The sequence below is a fragment of the Phasianus colchicus genome, chromosome 2, assembly GCF_987193195.1.
Source record: "Phasianus colchicus chromosome 2, bPhaCol1.hap1.1, whole genome shotgun sequence".
NCBI lineage: Eukaryota > Metazoa > Chordata > Aves > Galliformes > Phasianidae > Phasianus > Phasianus colchicus.
The window spans coordinates 98,704,872-98,726,465 of NC_143437.1; the positions used below are offsets into that span (position 1 = coordinate 98,704,872).

General features: G+C 34.8%; 1 protein-coding gene across 2 annotated transcripts in view; it reads right to left on the minus strand.

Annotated features, from left to right (window-relative positions):
* NBAS (NBAS subunit of NRZ tethering complex) overlaps positions 1-21,594 on the minus strand; it is a 158,736-nt gene that overhangs the window by 94,293 nt on the left and 42,849 nt on the right. For both annotated transcript variants that reach the window (XM_031610992.2, XM_090136391.1), the window contains exons 23-35: positions 21,221-21,374; positions 18,779-18,964; positions 17,814-17,987; positions 16,978-17,111; positions 16,214-16,276; positions 15,550-15,672; positions 14,009-14,111; positions 13,257-13,480; positions 11,301-11,413; positions 9,920-10,033; positions 4,494-4,607; positions 2,615-2,772; positions 875-973 (exon numbers count right to left, since the gene is read on the minus strand). In XM_031610992.2, coding sequence (XP_031466852.2) covers positions 875-973; positions 2,615-2,772; positions 4,494-4,607; positions 9,920-10,033; positions 11,301-11,413; positions 13,257-13,480; positions 14,009-14,111; positions 15,550-15,672; positions 16,214-16,276; positions 16,978-17,111; positions 17,814-17,987; positions 18,779-18,964; positions 21,221-21,374 — 1,759 coding nt within the window. The remainder of the gene's footprint in view (positions 1-874; positions 974-2,614; positions 2,773-4,493; positions 4,608-9,919; positions 10,034-11,300; positions 11,414-13,256; positions 13,481-14,008; positions 14,112-15,549; positions 15,673-16,213; positions 16,277-16,977; positions 17,112-17,813; positions 17,988-18,778; positions 18,965-21,220; positions 21,375-21,594) is intronic.

The window sequence follows — 21,594 nt, forward strand, 5'->3', positions numbered from 1 at the left end:
AACTCTTTCTTTCCTTCTCTACTTTTCTATATTTCTTTAAGAGTTTTTCTTTCCTCCTAACCTGAGATTTGTTTAACATCTAAAGAAAAACTGAATTAAAGAGAAAAGATACAGGGAAAAATAAAAGGGATCTAAAGTAAACATGAAAATGTTTTTTTCCCCAAAACAACTTCTTAATCAAATTTAGAATTATCCAGACTCCAAAGAGGTAGAAAAATAACTCATTTCTTTCAGAAAAGGAAAACAGTATCAACTTTAAAGAGAAAAAAAACGTACTCCCAATTGTACATGTACAAAATTAAATTACTTAAAATCATAAACTTGAAAAGTAGAAAAGAACAGTAGACTTTTCTGCTCCCCTTCCTTTATTTCCACAAATAACTCGGGGTTGATCTGTCTTCTGATTTTGCACACAAAAGCTACTTCACATGCAGTATCTAAAATGGTGAAGAAATCGCTTATTTCATGATATACAAAAGAAAAAGTTTAACTCAAGATATTTCTGAATACATAGCACAGGCTTATTTTCAAATGTTTTGATTTGCAAAGACAGATAAAAAAAATACAAACCAATTTTAATGTATTTTATTTTGTTAAGTTTTCTTGAACTTCCCTCTTGTCCTGCCTCTAGGTTTATATATATACATTTTTCCTATGATGTTAAAATTGCCTAGGAAGAAACAAAACAAAACAAATAAACAAAAAAAAAGAAACCAGAACTCTTGAACCCATAACAATCAAATGGAAATTAGCAGCCTTAAAGACTGCACATTTGACACATATACAGGCAGATGTTGCTCACACTTGAACTCGGCTCTTCAGAATAATATAAAGCAAAATCATTACTACTGTATGAATTCTCTATAAAGATTACCTCTGTATCCTTACTCATCAGTGAAGAAGGTCCTGAGGTATTCACATTCTCACCTCCTTCTGAAGGAAGCAACTGGTAATTCACAGCCTGATAGAGAATCTATGAAGACAGAATAATGTCTTACCAGAACAAATAATCAAAATATAAAACACTGATTCCACAGGAAATTCAAGAAATTCTGATGCAAAAGCTTCCATGAGAGGAAAACAAGAAGGGAGGAGGCAAAAAGGGTAGGGAGAAAAAGAAAACAGATATATTTGGCATCTTCTTACTCATGTTGTCCAGTTCCAAGGAAAAATGACTTTCCCTTCACTCTGAACTTTGTGCAATGCTTTTTTCCATACAATATAAGAATTGTTTGGTTCTTTTTAGACTATACACACTCTTCTGAACCACGTAAACTGAAGGACTTCATCAAAAATACTCATTATGGGAACTGTGCCACTGAGGTGCTAGGCATTGCTGTTACATTAGCAAGCCATAAAACTAACAAAGTTCTACAAAAGAAACTCAGTCACAGTCTTTTAGTATCATCTCATTACCATGAACTGCTGATAAAGATTTTTTGCATTTATCAAAATATACAAAATTAGCACACTTGGACAGAACACATTAAGTTTGTTAAGGAAGAGCACTGAAAAAAAATTGTGTGCAGCTTTTGGAGGAAGTAATTGCAGAAGATACTGATTAACCATTCTTCGGTGGAAATCTCAATTTGGGCTTCACATCCTGGGGCAAGTACCAAATAAATAATCTTCACTATATGCTCGAAACAAATCATATTGCAGTAATAAAGAAACCCAAGAAAACAATTCAGTACCAAACTTTGTGAATGAAGAAGAGAATCTTGTCCCTTGAAAAAGGGATGCAAAAGGCTAATATTCACTGACAGTACATTACAACTAAGAGGAAAAGAGGAAAAATACAGCAATAAACAGGCAATTAATTGACAGAATGCATATCACATTTTGCTTTATACAGCACCATACGTTAGGCACATAAGGGAGGGAAACATGCTTTTATTTTTATATTGCATAGGTAACAATTCTGCCAAGATTCATTTGTGTTTAAGCTGGTAACTATAGTAGATACCTGCCCAAACATGCATGCAGAAGCAAGACTTCATTTCAAATACTCTGTACAATTTCATTCTGCTACTACCCTCTTACCAAAGTTCTAGAGACTGCCTTCATGTTTCCTATATTTTTCATACACATAGCTATACAAGCAATTTTATAATTAAAAAGGATATGCATTTGTAGTTGCCTTAATTAGACTGCACATGTACTGTATCTATTGCTCTCCTCTCCCCCTTGTGTCTTCAGACAGAACATAAAACTTCTAAGATGGTTGTATTATACAGAAACAAATCTATAAAAAGAAGTGTTTAATTAACTTTTATGTGGACATTTAATTACGTTACATTACAGCGTATAAACAGGTGACAGAACCTGGATAACATTAGAAAAAGGATTTTGATGTACTTGCAGATAGAATGTTAAATCAGACAATAAATTAAAACATTAGAAGTACTGAATGAAAACTTCTACCTGAGCAGGCATCATATGAACAGCTTATAGGAAAACTTATGCTAAAATAGAACAGTGAAAATAGAACAAGTATAAGCTTGCTGCAGTGGGGGTGGCAGAGAGACACACTTCGGGAAACAAAACTGAGCAGAAGTTCCCTTTAATACCTTAGTACACTTAAATGTATGAAAGAAGTTTCAGAAAGACATACCTGGGTTTGCAATGAACTGCTCACTCCCAACAATGCCTCTATAGCACTTGGGGGACAGTGTGTCAAAGCAAAAGCCATGAGTTCCTGACGCATGCCCAAGTCATGGTAGCCTTCTGATTGCCCAAGCTGACTGCATACTTCCCAACTTTTAGCATAGCCTACAAGGGAACACAAAATTAACTTCTGAGCAAGTTTCTCAAGTTGCAGTACTCTCACTGGATGAGACAAAGGAGGGTATGTGGTACTCCTGTCAACACAGTCCCTGAGAAAGGTACTGTGAAGGCCCCATCAAATTGATGTAATTCAAGTTCAGACTGACCAAACAGAATGAAGACTCACTGCTACCACGTTGTAGATATCTTTACAATAGGAATCTGTATGCCTACACGCTACACTTTTACACTAGCAGTAAGAAAAAAAAGAACGCACTTCAGAACATAATATGAAATATATTACAAGAATGGCACTCCTAATTGAGCATCCATTATGTAACAATGTTTAGAAGACACCTCATATGTTGTCACGCAGCAGTGAAAGTAGAGAGAGAGCAGAACAAGAACAAACTTACTGGGGTGGAGGACAGTGGATGGATAGACTTAAAATAAAATAGAAATAAAAAAGAGCAGAAGTTCCCTTTAATACTTTGGTAAGAACTATCAACTGATAAACTAGAATAACCTCAATTCATCTGTTTCTTCACCCTCTCACAAATTTGTGGCCGAAAAAAGAGGCAGAGAAAAAAAACCTATATTCCTTAGTATCTCAACATACAAATCCTTTACTCTCATTCATATCCTCACATATAAGAATTACATAAATAGTACATATATATGTTAATTACCTTGATAGAAAGTCATCTGAAAAATTCACACGTGTCCACTTTATATCTCTTACTAAGGACTCACTGAAGGGCAAGTTTAGGTGACTCCAGATAACCTAGAGCCGACAGCATGCCCCTGTCACAGCAAAGATCCTTTCAAACGCCTGCCCTATCAGACTGCAGCAGTACTGCCTGCATCTACTATGGTTACTATATGCAACAAAGAATCAGGGCCCTGTAATATTAGGTAAGAAACAAAAGTCAGCACTTACTCCTAGATTCTACAACACTATAAGCATATTTCCATATAGAAAACTGAATGAAATATTCCTACCCAGCTGTCTAAGAAAAATTTTTCTTAATTATTTCAAGCAATGAATAAGTGGGATAGCAATTGCAGAGAACTTTTGCAAGCTGCAGCATTTTAAAAGGAAATTGAAATACATTCCACAAATAATTTCATAGGTAAATATAATTGTGTATCAGCAATACTGAACGCATATGGACAAATACATATTAAACTGCAATATTGTTTCATGTGGTGATTACCAAAAACACAATCAGTGGCAGGGGGCTTGGAACTCTTAAAGGTCTCTTCCAACCTAAACCATTCCACGCTCCCATGATTCCATAATTCCAAAATATAGCATTTGGAGTATTTAAACAACTTGACAAGAAAATAAGACTTTTTTTTTTTTTAACACGAAAAAAAACCCATAGAAAATCCCACTAAAAAATAGAATCCCTAATGGGATATACTTTTGAGCTTCTGAACCAAAAAGAAAAGGATTATCTGAATTACAGTACACACTTTCATTTCAGAGACCTCAGCAGACCAAATTCTCAAAAGACAACCAGAACACACCATGACTTATTTTGTAGATCTGTGACATAAATGGAAGTTGTTATATTTCATGCTACACACCACGCACAGCTGACATGCTGACTTGCACAAAGTAGCTGATTTTTTGAATGAAATGGATCAGTCTGAAGTAACATACTTCAGAGCGAGCTTTCCAACCATCATCACCCCATGACACCTTTGTTATTTTACTTCACCTGCAGTCATGAGTTCTTGGCAATGCATACTAGCTGCTTTGTAGTCCTGAAAACTGAGAGCTTGTTCCACTAAAAGGATTAAAACTTGACCCTTTCTCTCCACCTGGTCATCTCCTGTAAGAAAAAAATGAATATTTTTATTAGTTAGTTGCTGCAATAATTAATATAAGCTTCCTACTTTATTTCTTAAGAGAGCTATAAGCCACAGTATGAGATGAACTTCCGGAACTATCTGTTTTCTTCTTAAAAACAAAACAGCAGATGAATACCGTTTGGAAAAAAGTTGGTTTCACAGTTGGTTAAAGAAACCACACAATGCATTAAAGTCTAGGTTAAGAAAGTGTTTAGAAGAAAAATAGGTGCTGCCTTACTTACATGATAGCCAAAATCAACAGATTAAAATTGATAAAAAAAGACATACAAATCCAAACATGAACTTCGTGTTTCAATTGTGATAGAAAAATTATTTTGATATTTACAATTATGTTTTGTCAAACATAGCTCCCAATTTAAACTCCCACTTCACGCTGCCAAGCATTCGTAAGATGCAGAAGAGACAGATATTTAAAATTCCTGCCCTGATAAATGTAGAGTACTTTCTCACATTATATAAGCATCTTGGTCACTAGATTGTCTGAGCAATGTTATGCCTCTTCCCTAAAGGATGAGTCAAAAGTAAAGCTTCAGATATTACTGACATCTTCTGACTGAACTTTCATCAAGAATTTCAGCAGACAAACATCATTTTAAAACATCAGCACTTGCAAATTAAAATTTAATCAGACAACTAATCCCCCTTTCAAATCTAGATACAAGAAAAGATGTTATTTGTATTGACTATCACCAGCTTTTTATTATTTTTAAAGCTTTTCCTGTCCAATCTAGAGCAAGCACAAAAGAACTGAAGAATTACTTATTCTCCTGATGCCAGTTGCTCAAGCTAGCTCCCACATCCACATGCTACATGAAAAGGTGACTAAACGTACACAGGAAAAATATTTCCACATTATTCATTTTAATTTAGGACTGAGGAATGTCAAGAAACTGATTAAATGAGTGGATTTTTCAAAGCAAACTTCTTGGTCGTGTTTCTCTCCTATTAGAAGTGATTTTAGGAAGCCAATACTGACAGTCATTTGAAAAGGGCAATGGTTTATGAAACTGTATTACTGCAACTTGTGAAATGCAAATATTTCAGAAGGTTAAACAAAGACAGTTCCAAAACAATTTAAAGAGTACATGTTCTTAAATTACATAGCTGTTATTTTTAATTCTAATTGGCAGAATCATCAATACAGGAAAAGCAAATTTGTTTTAAAGCTTTTTTGAAAGATAAGATGTGCAAGAATGACATTCAGGGAAGCAAAGTTACCCTAATTATTGCACTCAATCAAGATTCCCCTACTCCCAGCACGTTGCAACTAAAACAGCTGGGAGAACACTTTGACTTTCCATTATTTACATCTTTTGGCCTCTTGCCCTATAACTGTCAGTGCATGGTGTTGCAAATTAATCACTCCAAGGCTTTTTGTGTTGCAAAATTTTGCCCTATGGAGAATAGGAGCTTCTTATCCAGGCAAAAGCAACCACAAAAACTCTTTTTCATCTACAAAATCTGGATGTGAACTATCATTCTGAAAGCAAGGAATTGTACTTGCCAATCACCTTCTGATTCCCACTACGTCACCTGTACAGCATTTGTCTAGAACCTGGAGAGATTTGTCTAAATAGTGACAGAAAAAAAGGTAATAGAAACAATCAAACTACCATTATTCAGATTTCAGCTAAATAAAATAATCATCACTATTTATTACTACTTAAAAATCAGTGGGATTGGAGGAGAGAATGGAGAAACACTACGAGAAAGGAAATGCCTTCTCAACTGTGCTTGACTAGTCATACATTGACAAATCCCCTCTCCCCATCAATTTAGCTACTTAATTTTGATGCAGTAGATACAACTCTGCATGTTTTACAAAAGCACAAGTATAAAATATACAGACTGTTTTCTTTCCAGTCTACAACTATACTTTTTCATCTGATCTCCATTTTTCTCTCACTCGATCTTCCATTATCTTGATGCACACTGTTATTCTGTGGAATAACTCTGGGCTCCGACTCAACTGGTGAAGCCCCTGCAATACACAGCTCAAACCCTTTTTCATATGGCTTTCATTGTCTCAACAGCACAGTCACTTCAAACACGACCCACTGTAGATGAGCAGCACAGTTTCATTCTTCTACTCAGACATGAGAAAAAAAAATAAATTGCTAGTTTAGCTTCATGGCTCCTCATCTGTAGAAATACTTAATAAAGCTTTATAAAAAGTGAAAATCCTCAAATCTGAGTTGTTCCTCTTGCCATTTTGATAGACATGCAAGATTTATAATACGTCCCATATTAAAGACTGCTAAACTGGCAGCATTATTTTGTTACATAGGAATTCTGCATTAAATGCACCTAACTACGTACTTTCAAACAAAAGTTTAGAAACTGGAAAAAATATGTCAGATGTTATTTCCTCTTCACAACTCGTTGGACGTGTGTGTGCATAGCTTCAGTTGCTCAGGACTAATGCTCCCTTATGTCACAAAAATATACATTTATATTCTAGGGGATAGTCTGCTCAGTAAGATTTAGGTGTCTTTCAGGTACAGGGTTTCTTCCATATTCTTTTGTTACAGCATTTCGCCTTCAGATAGATGTTGATAAAAGCAGAGATGGCATTACAGATTTTTATTTTTTTTTTTCCAGTTGGAAATTAAAGACGTTCAAAAAGCTTGAATCTGATCTAGATCATTGAAAAAGGAAAATAAAATAATAAAAAAAACACCTGACAGATTTTCTGGGTGAAATGTCTGCTGCATTTGTGACCATAATAAAGAAGAGAACACTATCTTGAGTTAAACCATGTTATGAAAACTTAAATGTCAAACAATCATTTGTGAGGGCACAAACCACCTGCATGGTTGTTTCTACATAAATCAAGCAAAAAAAGTCCGTGCTGAGAAGACAAATTTCAAAAATACGATTTTAGTTGACTCAGGGATATAAACAAAGCTAAAAATTACTAGAATTAGTACACAGATATAAATCAAATTATCATTATAAAACTTTGAGGAAAGAGCAAGACTAATAGAAAATATTTATAGACAATTTAAATCAGAAATTGTCAGAATAAGTAGCAACGTTTACTAAGTCTCTTGATTTCTGACACACGGTTTTCTGTTTTTTTTCTAATTATGGATTAAGAATGGATTATGAGACCTAGAACACCTCCAGTTCCCTACCCGTGTGCAGGTTTGCTGGCAGTCGTGCTGAGCACATTCGCCCTCCCTCACTTTGCCCATCTGTAAAATTCAGATAACACTTGTGTGTCTAATTTAGAGGAGGTAGTAATGTGAGGCTTAAGTAGAGTTTACTGTCATTAATCAAATACCTTAAAGCAATTAGGAAACTAGCTGATATATCATTACCTAAGCGGCATTTTGGAATTTATTTTTGTACTTATCAAAGCTATTACTTTCTTTCAGATTTGCTCTCTAAAATAAACTATACTCAGTACATACCCTCCTGAACTTTTTTCAGGACAGCAACTAGAACCTCCTACAGGATGAAAACTACATGCACTTTACCCTTGCCTGTATAGCAGATGCACTCTTTTTGAACTGGAATTAAAATATTGAGCTGAATACTGAGTTTTGAGTAGAAATTTAACTCACAGTATCTTAGAGGCTAGTGTAATATACCAAATATTATAGAATCATAGAACAGTTTGGGTTGGAAGGGACTTCCACCTAGTTCTAACCCACCCCTCCAGATCAGGCTGCTCATATCCCCATCCAGCCTGGCCTTCAATGCTTCCAGGGAGGGGGCATTCGCAGCCTCTCTGAGCAACCTGTTCCAGTGTCTCATCACCCTCACAGTAAAGAATTTCTTCCTGACATCTACTCTCTGACATATCTTTTCCATTGATTTCTTTTCCTATGATCCAGTCAACTCAGGAGGCCAGCATCTTCTGTATCTCCATTCAAAACCACACTCAATCCCTTAAATATCTCCCTCCCTGCATATAATTTTAAGCAATAATTGTTGCTGGGAAATTTTCCAAAATAAATAAAGAAATCCTAAATGATTTAACAGGTGGAGATCGAAAAGAGCTAGTAAGCATGCACCAGTGGCAATGCCAGAACACACTCATTTTATACACCATACTGCATCTGGCAACATGGTGCAACTTCAGCAGTACATAATTTACAGCTGTACCAAGTGTTTTTCAAAAAATCAAAAGATCTACCAGAAACATTGAGTAAGCTAAATATACAGTACATACAAGACACAACACTTCAAGGATCTTTCCTTCTTCTTTTTTTCCCCTTTCAAAAACAGCCATTTTTTCCTACTTACTTAAAACAAACAAACAAACCAAAAAAACCCCACTAATTCTTTCAGTAAAACATGAACATACAAGAAAAAAAGTGGCAAAATAGTGATACAAGAAAAAGCCAACAAAAAGAAAAAAGTGTCTTTAAAAAGACATCCTTGACTGATAAATTTAGGAGAATTTATCACTTTCTTCTCTGTTTCTCAAAATAGCTGCTAATGCTTTGAATAACCTGCAAGCAGTATGGAGGACCTGAGTTTAGTTCATTAAGCAATTCCAAAAACAAACTAAGAATTCACTTCTCTGACAAAGTAACAAGTCAGTTGAAAAATAAATACACAGACAGCTAGTATACTAAGCATTTAATCTTTGAAAATGTTCACCTCTTCAAACATATATTAAGCTAAACTATTAGTTTTACTGCATAAACAAAATACATACAGCACAATAGAAGTATAAATTTCAGTTGTTAGACAGACATCACGGATGACTTTTTTCAACAGAATCACAGAATGGCCAGGGTTGGAAAAGACATCAAGGATCATTAATCTCCAACCCCCCTGCCATATGCAGGGCCACCAACCTCCACATTTAATACTAAACCAGGCTGCCCAGGGCCCCATCCAGGGGTGCTCCATTGCTTTTCCTCCAACTTAAAAATGACTATTATTAAATTGAACTACCCTGTTTAACATACAGAGTAAGATTTGCTGGAAATTTAGTACTACCAAATGACAATTAAAAAAAAGTGTATATTCTCATCCACAACTCCTCCAGTCTGAAATAAGCTTTTACTCAAAATCAAGATTAGACAAGGCTGTTCTTATTTAAGGTATTAGTGGAAGGTCAGAAAAGCTGAAGATCAGCTTGCAGGTAAAATATTTCATTTAAGTAAATTATTTCTTTCTGACCCACTGAATGCTTTTCCAGATGGCATTTTAGTGATATCCTTGAACATGCAATCCAACAATCAGCTCAGATGTCCTCAAGTATAACACAAATCTATGCTTTATTGCAGTTCAATGTCTTATAACAACTCACCTGCAACTCTCAGCAAATTTGCAAGTCCCAGGAGCTTAGCAGACTGCTTATAGTTTGTTGGTAACTGAGAAAGACAGTCCTTGATGAGACCGAGCCGATCTGAACACAAACGGACTGTTGGAAGAAGAATGGGTGTTTGGGTGTTAGAGACCATTGTAAATGAACATTTTTGTTAAGCAATATAGACAGTATAACAACATCATCTGAAAAACAACCCAAAGACAGTTGAGGAAATGTGTGCAAGTAAAGGTATGAAGTTTTTAAACACTAAAACATATCCAGCCACAATCACTAGCTTCTCAGCTTGGGATGCAAAAAAGATGGAGATTTAAATGAAATTTTTTTTTTTGCTTCCACCTTTCAGACTATGTTTTTAAACTTACCTGAGCAATCATTAAATATATACATATATATATGTCATATATCATTTTTGCAACTTTCTCAAAAGGTCTGCTGCAATAAACATGAGCTTTCTTTCAAAATGTCTCAAATAATTAGGATTTCACTTCCTTTTTTATTTCAGAGTGGACAGGATACATTGTACACCGAAAGAACAGACATGGGCAAAGTCTTCAAGCTGATTTAATGTATGGAAAAATTTTCTGAGGAAGCTGAGGAATAGTCAACACACCAACAGCTTGCATTCAACATATCTCAAGAAGTTTACAATTGGTACTGTCTCAAGAAAGATATTAAAATAAATTTGAAAATTACATTAATTGTATAATTTAATATCATTAACAAGGAGAAAATTCGAAAGGCAAAAGCCCAGCTTGAATTCAACTTGCCTGTAGGGGTAAAACTTCTCGTATTTTTTTCAGTTAGAAAAGTGGCTTGCTTGTTAAAAAAGCAATGAATGATACTAGTTTGGTAAAATAAATAACAAAATATACGGCACTATATTCCATCTTCCCTTTCAACTCATTGTCTGTAATCATCCTTTCTTTCAAATTTCTGTCCAACAGATTTCCATACTGAAATAAGAGTTAAAAAAGAGTTTTAACTTTTAAACGTCTTCAAAAGCAACAGCTCATGAAAATTCACTTCTGTTGTCATTCTGTATTATACACTTAAAAATGAAACAACTCAATTGAGACAAGAAAACTGCCTACAGATCAAATGGTTCTCTCCTATATTTTGTAACTCAGCAACAGTATGCGTGGACTATTTTGCAAGCAGGAAGTCAGCTGCTGTGAAGCCACCAAGAGCTTCCTAAGCTCTATAATTAATAACATAGTTATTAAAAAGTACTGAAAAAACTATCTTCGGAGACAGGGAGGTACTCTGTACTTTACTCGTGAAACACAAAACAGTAAATAATTTGTCATCCATTTATGCATGTGATTCAAAAAATTGTATGAAGAATAAAAATATGTAGTACCTTGTAATGGTAATATTTTCACACCAAATTCTTCAAGGTAGCCAAGAGCACGAATGAGATCTAGCTCCTCCTGAATAGCACTTGGACAGTCAACAATAAGCTGCAGGCAGCATCTAAATAAGGAGGAAGCAAACTTTTGTGAAAACTGTTGGATAAATCAAAGTGAATTAAATTAATGGTTTAAAATGCTAGCTCTCTTCAGAAGTAAAAAAAAAAGAAAAAAACAGCAACATTCTGTTCAAAATATATAATTTTTAAATATGTAATTACTTAGGAAATTTGTATATGGCAAAACTGAAGCACAACAAGACAAAAGCAAAATGTTGATTGAAAACAAAATGTGAAGTCCTTTGTCACAAATTCTGTTTCCTCAGCTACGTTCAGAAAATGAAAACAAGGGTGACAAAAATACCTGTAAAACATCGCTCTGAAGATAAATTATACAATAATAAACACTATACTAATTTAAAACTCTAAATAGAATATGCATATATTTATGAATATTATATGGACATAATCAGCTTTTAAATAAAATTTTCACTGGCAAACTATGTTCATACTTATCATTAGGAATACTTATTTAAGAAAGAATGTTTTCAGTAGAAAGATATAAATACAACTAACATTATGTAAGAGATACTGTAAAAGTGAATGCCTTCCCAATTCGACCTAAGGCAATAAAACCTTTAATTATATAAACATGCACCTGCATTTTCCTGTGTACTCATTTGAGATGGGAGAGGAACATGATGTAAGTCATTAGGAAAAAAGTCTCACCTCTTACATCATTTTTGAGTTAAGTTGTATAGAAGATAACACCTCTACTGAAGATAAACCATGAAATATTCCTTTAAATCTTAAGGGAAAATACATGAGTTGTCAACGTATAAATTTCTAAAGTTGCAAAGTTTCACTGAGTAAAATTTCCCAATTTGAAGTAGTAATCATAAAACATTTGACTATTACTTTACTCAATTAAAAGCTAGTTTGATGCAGATTTCCTAAAAGAGTGCTACCACACACACAATACTACTGAAGGTCAAGATGAATTCGTATCTTGAGAGGAAGAAAAACAGTTCAGTCTTTCTTGTAATTAATAGCTAAATGTACACTTCTAAGTGAAAGCAGTATTTAAAAGACAGGTCTTCTTTTCTAAATGAATGTAAGTAGTTTCATTTGGTTATGTTTTTGGTGTTCTTAGGTAAGTACCCTCGGGAAAAAGCAAAATTCATTTGGTTGAACACATGACAAAAAAAGATCAAAGATTAAATTCTAAGAGTAAAAGGGAAAATATGTCAATATTAAGACATGCCTGTATTTAAAATATTTAGAATAAGCCAAAGCATCAACTTTTTACATAGGTAAAATATTCAAGTATTATTACCTATTTGCAACTATACTGTAACAGAAAATACTTCCATACCTAAACTTGCACAATAATGTATATCAACACTTCAACCTCTACATACAAACTTCCATGCACTGCAGTCTCTATGGAACACTGTGTATGAATTCCTTTCTGAAGAACTATTTGGATTATTTCTTAACAAAGAACGATATATTGCCTCAAATGAAGTCTCAGAATCAGGAATAAACATGAAATAAATAAATAAAATAAATACATATAAATAAATAAATATTTTTTTTTTAAATTGAAGAATCCATGAAATGTTATTGTCCACTGTGGTACTAACTGGTGGCCGCACCTGAAGTTCAGTGTTGTAACACAGAAAAGAGTCAAAATGACACAAAGTTTATTATCCTTGTAAAAAGATTTGCATATTTCTTCTTCTTCAACATGAAATTCATAATAGATCATTCCAGCAACCATGGGCCTGCCTTGATGTACATGTGCAAAGCGACATGGGTAAAATAAATCTTACACCTTTATCATATCAAATTATCATTTATCATCTTATCATAGTATCTTTACATACATAACAGCTGTAAATATACCTGGCCAAATCCATACAGGTATCAGTCAGACTGGTTGATGAATTGAAGTATTCTCTGCTAGCAGCCAGAACTAGTTCTATACTTCTTTTGTAGCTGACTCTGTATTGTGGCTTCCCTTTAGATGAAACTGGTTGATCCACTGACCAAATACTGCAATGCATCATTTGTCCAGCTAAGTGGATGTTGTCTATACTGCTTGAGCACAAAAGACTTTCTGTGAAAATCTAAAAGAAAGAATGATAATTTAATGCTAAGAAACAACAGTTTCAATAAGCCAATCTGCATTTTACGTAACAATTCCTTTGAATGAAAGCATCTTCGCAAGAACCTCCCCAAATATTTGTGTTTATTAAGTAAAACTAAAAGTAACTAGTAACCAGTATCTAGTTATTTCTGCTTCCAGCATAAAGATTTACAGCATGAATTCAGAAAATAGGAGATGAGAAATTTACATCTACGTTCTGAGGAGTTAATGGGATGTAAGAAGTTGAAAACGCACTTCGATATTAGGACGTTAAAAGCCCCAAACAGTCGACACATCTTAGAAAATAAGTTCAATTCCAGTAAAAGACACACAGGATATTTATCAGAGAGGCTTTTGATAAAATGAATTAACACGGCAAGTTTGTGGCCAATGAAAATGCCATAAAACTGTCCATAGACAACCAAGTAATTACACTTGAAATGTATTTACATTTGTAAGCAGCTATAAAAAATTAGAGTTAGTAGATTACTTGGGAAATAAAACTCACCTCATAGCAAGCATCTGATTGTAAGCATGTATATACTTTCTGCTGCATGTCTAACATATCCTGGAGCAATTCTTTCCACTGCATCTCATTGACAGATGGTTGCCTGCAAACATTTTTTAAATTAAATATTCTGTTCCTCAATAAATTTAAAGAAAAGTAGTAGATAATTTTATCAGCTAAAATATTCTTTCTTAAAAGCTATTTCAGTCTTTAATGGATTTTTTTAATCAAAAATGACTCATTGAAGACTTAACATTTTTAATATTAATTACCTTTTAATTTAAATAGTGTCTGTAGGTTAAAATTGTTTGACAACAACACAGTACCCAAACTGTTTTTCCATTTGTTTTCTGTGGGATAAGGTAAAGATTTTAAGAAATTCTCATCAAGATCCCCAAGTTGGTTCTGATAGCTTCCAGTAGAACATCAAAAAGCTGGAACTGCTATCTTCCTGCTGATCCAACAATAGGATAAAAACAACTTTCTAACCACAAACGATGATCGCTGAAAAGCTGTTTACTGCAGGCAATGGCAAACAACTAATCAGTTGGTCCCTTCCAACCCAAACCATTCTATAATTCTATGACTGTGTGCAAGGAGAATATAGCGGGAAGCTTATTTTATCCCTGAAATTTGAATGGTATTCAGTTTCTTCACCTTCTGGATCCATGGCTCTGTGTTAAACTATAATACCTACAAAATTTCCTGTGTACTATCAAAATTCATAACAATGAAATCATTATGAAGGTTTTTAGATATTGCCTTAAGATTGAAAAAGTCACTGTTTCAAGATACACAAACTGTTTCAGCTAGCAGTTATTTCCTCAAGTGGTATCTTTCACTTTTGCAAAACAAAATGTCTCTACAAGAATGTAGAAAATCTATCATTTTTCATGCTTCTAGCATACCCCAGTTGCATACTACCCTATCATCATAAACTGATGTACTTGTTACCAAAAAAAAAAAAATAGTAGCCATGGCTGTTTTAACCAAGACTCAACCTTTTTATCTGCTCATGCAAACTGCTATGTAGTAATTGATCTACACTTAAAAGACCAGCTAAAACTAGTACTTAAACAGAAAAAAAATGGAAAAATTATACTGAAAAAAAAAGATAGAAACAATGCACAGAAGCAATGTATTACCTTGCTACAACAGCTTCTATGAAAACCAAAAGGTGGTTGTTCCACAAATTCTACACTTTCCATAAAATTAAACAGGTTTTAAAGAACTTCATTTACAACATTTAAACTTCAGAGTTTGTCATTTTGTAGCCAGTATGTTTTTTAGGCTAGATGTACACAAATGCACTGAAGCAAGTTTGAAGTGAGAACGAGTTTTTCATATGCACAGAATGCAGCCAAAACACTAATCACATTAACAACCAGCTTAACAAATGTGTTTTATCCACTTCACGTTCAGTCTAAACACCAGTTCTCTATCATAATAAAAACGTGAGGTACACTCTATAAGGTTAAGTACTGTTCTGTTCCCTTACTGTCATTTTCCCCTTTATTTCCAATTCCTTTTTGAATACTAACTTGCGACCTGTGTGCCTTGTCAGTCTGATCATCAGCTTCCGTGCCTCCTCAGCATTGTCCTTTGTGTCTTTCACAAATGAAACAGGTTTCTGAAGCCCATGTTTCTCCAGCAGCTCTGATACACTGCAAATAAATGGTAAACACTTCAATTCTGCACAGCTGCTGCAGCAGTCTTAAAGCTTTATCAAATAACATACTGCAAATCTAAACCTTCTCTGCAAAGTCTGTATCAGTATGGATTAATCACAATTGGTTAATTGGCTACTCAAAAAAAACCTGTTCCGTTAATATAGAATACCAACAATATAAGATGACAAAATATCTTCACAGCTTCTAGTTTTTTAACCAAAATATTGTAGTGTCAAGATTTAAAAAAAAAAATCACCAGGTATTTTAGAAATAACCTTCCCACCACCACAGAAAAATTTCCAAAATATCTGAAAAATATTCCAAGCAAAACATTTGTGAAGTTTTATAATATTTAGGTAACTAAAATATATATATTTTTTATATATAATATAAATATATATGATATAAAATCTTACAAATAATCATTATGATATCCCTGAAAACAAGATACTCTTGCTGCTTTTTTGTCATAACAAAGTTCCTGGCTATTGCCAGGATTTATGTAAGAATACATTATTCTGGGAAAATCAAATACCTCAGAATTCGCTCCAGTTCATCTACTGCATCATGAAGACTGCTAGTTTTATCTGTTTCAGGCCTGCAAAGATATGAAATTATTATACATGTTAGAGGTCTATTCCAACCTTAATGACTATGATTCTACAGCATGGTTAAGTTTGAAGCATTCCTTGATTAGAATCAAACAAATAGCTTTAAAAAAATTAACAGTTTGCTTCTTGCTGGAAAGATAACCAAAACTGATATAGCCCCCTCAGTCCATAAAAAAACGTAGGTTATCCTTAGACTATTTACAGGATCTCTCCTTCCTACATCTTGAAAATACTGGGAGAATAACTTATATCTCTTATTTGCATCTTTCATTTCCTTTACAATACCTACCCTCTGTACAGGTCTTCCATACTAAGACCTCTCTCACATGCTAGTTAGCAGCAATATACTCTTATGTGCAAGACACCACTAACTGTAATTAGGTGAGCAAGACTAATACAACAACACTCCTGTTTGGTCTCAATTCACCAATATATAAAAGCCTAAAAAACTAGTACAGAAGAAGTATTGGTCTGAGCTGCTTTAAATCATCTACTGTCACATTATTTGGCAGAGGTCGTACATGTGTGCACTCTCAATGTGAAAGCCAATAAAATGCAGACAGGAACAGAATATTTCAGTAAAATTACATACTGTTTAATGATGTAGTAACTATATTTAAAAAAATATTACTTCAGTACAATACTTAACACCTAAAATAGTTACAAATAATTAGCTGATAAAGCTTACCCATAACCTCTTTGTGGAAGGCATTCCAAAATATCATAACAGAGAGCAAGCTGGTCATCTCGTTCACAGCTATAAATGCATTCCAGTGCTGTAATCATAAGCTGGTCTTGTTCAGGAATAATTTTTTGCTGACACTAATGGAAGAAGAAAGTGTTCCACTGTATGCTTCCTTTAGCTAATTAAACAGTTTAGTTTCTTTTGAATTTAAAACATATTTACTCCAAGTAAATAATTGCCTCCTGATTGTAATTAGTAAGTCCCTTAGTAACAACACACTGAAGATTGCTGAAGTTACAAAATCTGAAACAACTCAGCTACTTTCCTACACTGCCAACACTTGAAGAAATATTGGTATTTCATTATACTCTGCCTGAATTTCAGAAGTGAAAAGGGTTCAGATCAGAAGAAGGGAACTGCTGCAAACATTTGTCAGGTCTGTTTAACACATACAACAATATCAATATATATAAAAAAGCTGTAATTTTTCTTCATTAATTGATTTCTGTCCATACATTTACAACACACAATAGCATGCAAAAACATAAAACAATTGCACATGCTATAACTGTACAAGAAGCATGAACTGATCACATAGAACACACCTTCCACTTACAATCACTGAACTCATCTCCTACAGCAGAATCCAGTACATTCTTTGCATTCATAAGAGAAAGGGAGATTTATGTTTTCGAAAACATTACAAATGCTGAGTCCAAGAGGAAGGGAAAAAACATGGTTTGTTTTCTAAAGCAGATAATCTCTAACTCTATTTTTGAATTCCAGGACAAGAATTTTCCAAGAAACCAGCAGAATCATAAGGATGGTGGTATACTCACAGCAGGTTTTGAATTCTGGAAAATCTTCAGAGGTAGAGTCAGGTCTTCCTTTGCTAACGTCACTAAATATTCTTTAAAGAGTGAATTTGCCAGACCAGGAGACTGATTTTCACAGCGGTGAAGAAAAGGGATCATCCACTGATAAACATTCTTCACATATTTTTCATCAGAGGACTGGAAAGCACAGTGAGTTACAGAGGGAGTAACATTTTGGTCAATGAAACAATCTCTGTACCTATCAGAAAATACAGCTGAAGGCTGACCTTCACTACTGCTGCAAAGACCACAGTACTGAAACAACAAATTATCTGTCTGCTACTGATGACATGAGGACACCAAGTTGTACATGAGTAAAACCCTATATTTGATGAAAGTCAAGATCTCATTGCCTTCCTACAACTTGAGGATGAATGAGAGACTTGCTTGCATCCTTAGAGTAGCATTACTTTCAGTATGCAAGAATAAGTATACAAGTTCTTTCCTTCTATTTGAATATTTCACGCCTGATTTTATCTGTAGGTATCTTCTAACCTTTCCATAAAAGACATATTTTTTCCTGTTCTGAAACACCATACACAGGCCGAACACAGTGATAAAAAAGTAACAAATGCAGCAGAGGTGAATATTAAATTTTTTTGCTAATGGTTAATGATAATCAATAGCTGCACTGAAGATCTTTTAAGATGGGCCATGAAAAAAAGCAATTCATAGCTTTCACAAGATTGGATTTATTAGATTTACTGACACTCCATTTCGTGCTTAGAATTCAGAATCTGATCTTCAATTTTTGTTTTTAAAAAGCAAAAACAAAGAAAAAAACACCAAATGTTAGTGTCAGGTTGAATTAAAAATGGAGGTTCATTAGAAAAAAATCAGACATTAGTTCATCTTTATGCAATGCAATCTACGGTAGCCTTAACTACCGCAAATTAAGGCATACTTATTGATCTCTTCAAAATACTTACATTCTTCATCAGCAGTCTTAGCTTTTCAATGTCTTTCATCTCTACTAGTTCCTTCAAAGTTAAGGTTCTATCACCATCAGTCTCATACACTACTGTCTCAAGAGTGATCAGATTGTCACAGAGCACTTGCAGACCAGGGATATTCCTTTCCATGCCAAGACGAACAAGGGACAGAGCACAATCCACCTAGAAAAGAATTAAAAATCCTGCTCAACAACCATTTGCCAAAAAATAACTTCAAGTCTAGTTTACATTCTCTTTGTTTAATGGGCAATTCTAAGTTCCTAGAATATTTTGTTGCCTACCTATTCCAATATGGATTGCTATTCTCAGCTTTATAAGACCATATAAAATGCTTAGTCTTGGTGGATGATGTCATAGACCTTTTGCACCACATGTCCTACTGATGCACATGACGTAGGGAAATACTAATTTTTTATTTATTCCATAGATTGTACAGCAATAAGGTAGCTCAACTCACTACATGGGTTATAAAGAATTACTTGAAACTAAATTTATCAGTTAAATGACTGAAGTTACACATACATCTCTAAGTTACGCATACATCTCTAAACTGCAGAGACATGGATTTGAAAGGTGGACTATTAGGAGGATAAGGAGTTGGTTGGAATGTCACAACCAGAGGGTTGTGGTTAATGGCTTTAGGCCCAAGTGGAGACTGGTAATGAATGCTGCCCCCAGGGTCCATGTTGGGTCCAATACTCTTTTAACATCTTTATCGATGGCATTGATAATGCCACTAAGTGCACCCTCAGCAAGTTTGACAACGACACCAAGCTCAGAGGAGTAACTGATACAGCAGAAAGAAAGGATGCTGCCCAGAGGGACCTTGATAAATCTGAAAAGTGGGCTATAGTGAACCTAATGAGGTTCAACAAAGACAAGTATAAGGTCTTGCACTTGGGTTGAGGTAATCCAAGGTATATATACAAACTGGGAGAAGATATCCTTGAGAACAGCCCTACTGAGGACATAGGGGTTCTAATGGATAAAAAACTTAACGTGAGCCAGCAGTGTGCACTTGCAGCATGGAAGACCAATGGTATCCTGGGTTCCATTAGAAAAGAAGTGGCAGCAGAGCAAGGGAGGTGACTGTCCCCCTCTATTCTGTCCTTGTAAGGCCCCAGCTGGAGTTCTGTGTTCAAGTCTGTGGCCTCTAACACAGGAGAGATGTGGACTTTTTGGGGACGGTCTACAGGTGGGCCACGAACATGACCCAAGAGCTGAAGCACATCTCTTATGAAGACAGGCTAAAGGAATGGGGCTTGTTCACCCTGGAAAGGAGAAGGCACGGAGAGACCTCTTCATGGCCTTTCAATATTTAAAGGGAGTTTATAAACATGAGAAAAATCAACTGTTTACACAGGTACACAGGCAGAATGCACAAAGGCAAATGGTTGTAAATTAAAGGAAAATGGACTTTGATTAGATGTCAGGGGGAAGTTTTTTTACTGAAAGATTCATGAGGTGCTGGAACAGGTTTCCCAGAGAGGTTGTGAATGTCCCGTGCTTGGGGGTGCTTAAGGCCAAGTTGGATGGGGGCCTGGGCAATCTGATCTAATACTTGGTCTAGTGGCTTGCAGCCCTGCCTATGGCAGGGGAGGTTGGATCTTGGTCATCCTTGAGATCCCTTCCAACCCAAGCCATTCTATGATTCTGTCTGTATGTAATACAACTTATCTAGTTGTCCCTGAATTACTGATTTTCACTGTTGAGTTGTATTTCACATATGAGATTTTTCACATAAAAGCGTATTGAATCACTGAAAAAGAGTCTGTTTTGACTTCTAAGAAGGCAATGTAGGCTGGAATTACGATTAAAGACACCCGAAGAACCACAAACTTGAAAAATAAAAGAACTAACTTACAAATGGTACTTCCATTCCACCTTCTTTTCATGCTACTTATTGGTTTTAGAGGCAATAACTTACCTGAGCACAAGTGATGAGCTCTACTCACGCTGCTCATCTGTACCACAGAGTTTCACACATTTTTAAAATATGAATGAAACAAAACAAAAATAAGCTTCCCAATAATCCCACAAACACCTGCCAGGAAGCAACGACGACAGAACTACATATTGGCAAGTGACAGTGCCACATATCCATACTACATATGGCATAGTATCCTGTGATATAATAAAATATGTTTCCTGATACACAGTGCACAACATTCCCTCCCTTTATTTAATCACAGACATAAAATGTAATGGTAAACATATTTCTTAGACTACAAAAGTGTTATTGTTTGTTATGGTAAATCAAGTCAGTCTATTGGCTTCCTGTTCATTCTTATGAATTAATTATTTGGCTTTCACAGAAAACATTGGGAAAATCATCCCATTAATACTCAGTAAGACAGAATTCCACTGAAGAATAGTGATCATCTGACACAGCCATCATTTCCTCACTGCTGTTCTCACCTGCATGGCGTATTTTTCAATTTCCTGTGCTCTGCTCAAATACCAGTCTGTTACAAGCTCTACTGAAAGCTCAGTAGTTCTGTATTTCAGTAATTCAGGCTGTGATTCATACAGAAATTCGCTTTCATCTTGTAAAGTTGGTTCGACAATTGTCCTTAAAAAGAAGTAAATACATGTTAAAATATATGTTTACTTGCCTTTCCCCCCACCTACCCTCCAAATTAGGTTTTCCTAAAATTTCTGGTCATTCTAAAGCCAAATGCACCAATAATATAAGAATCAAATGCCAATCACAGCATTTATTTTTCTCAATGATGTAATTGTTAAGAGATTCCAAACATGAAATGGATCACAAAAGAAATAATCTTCTCTAC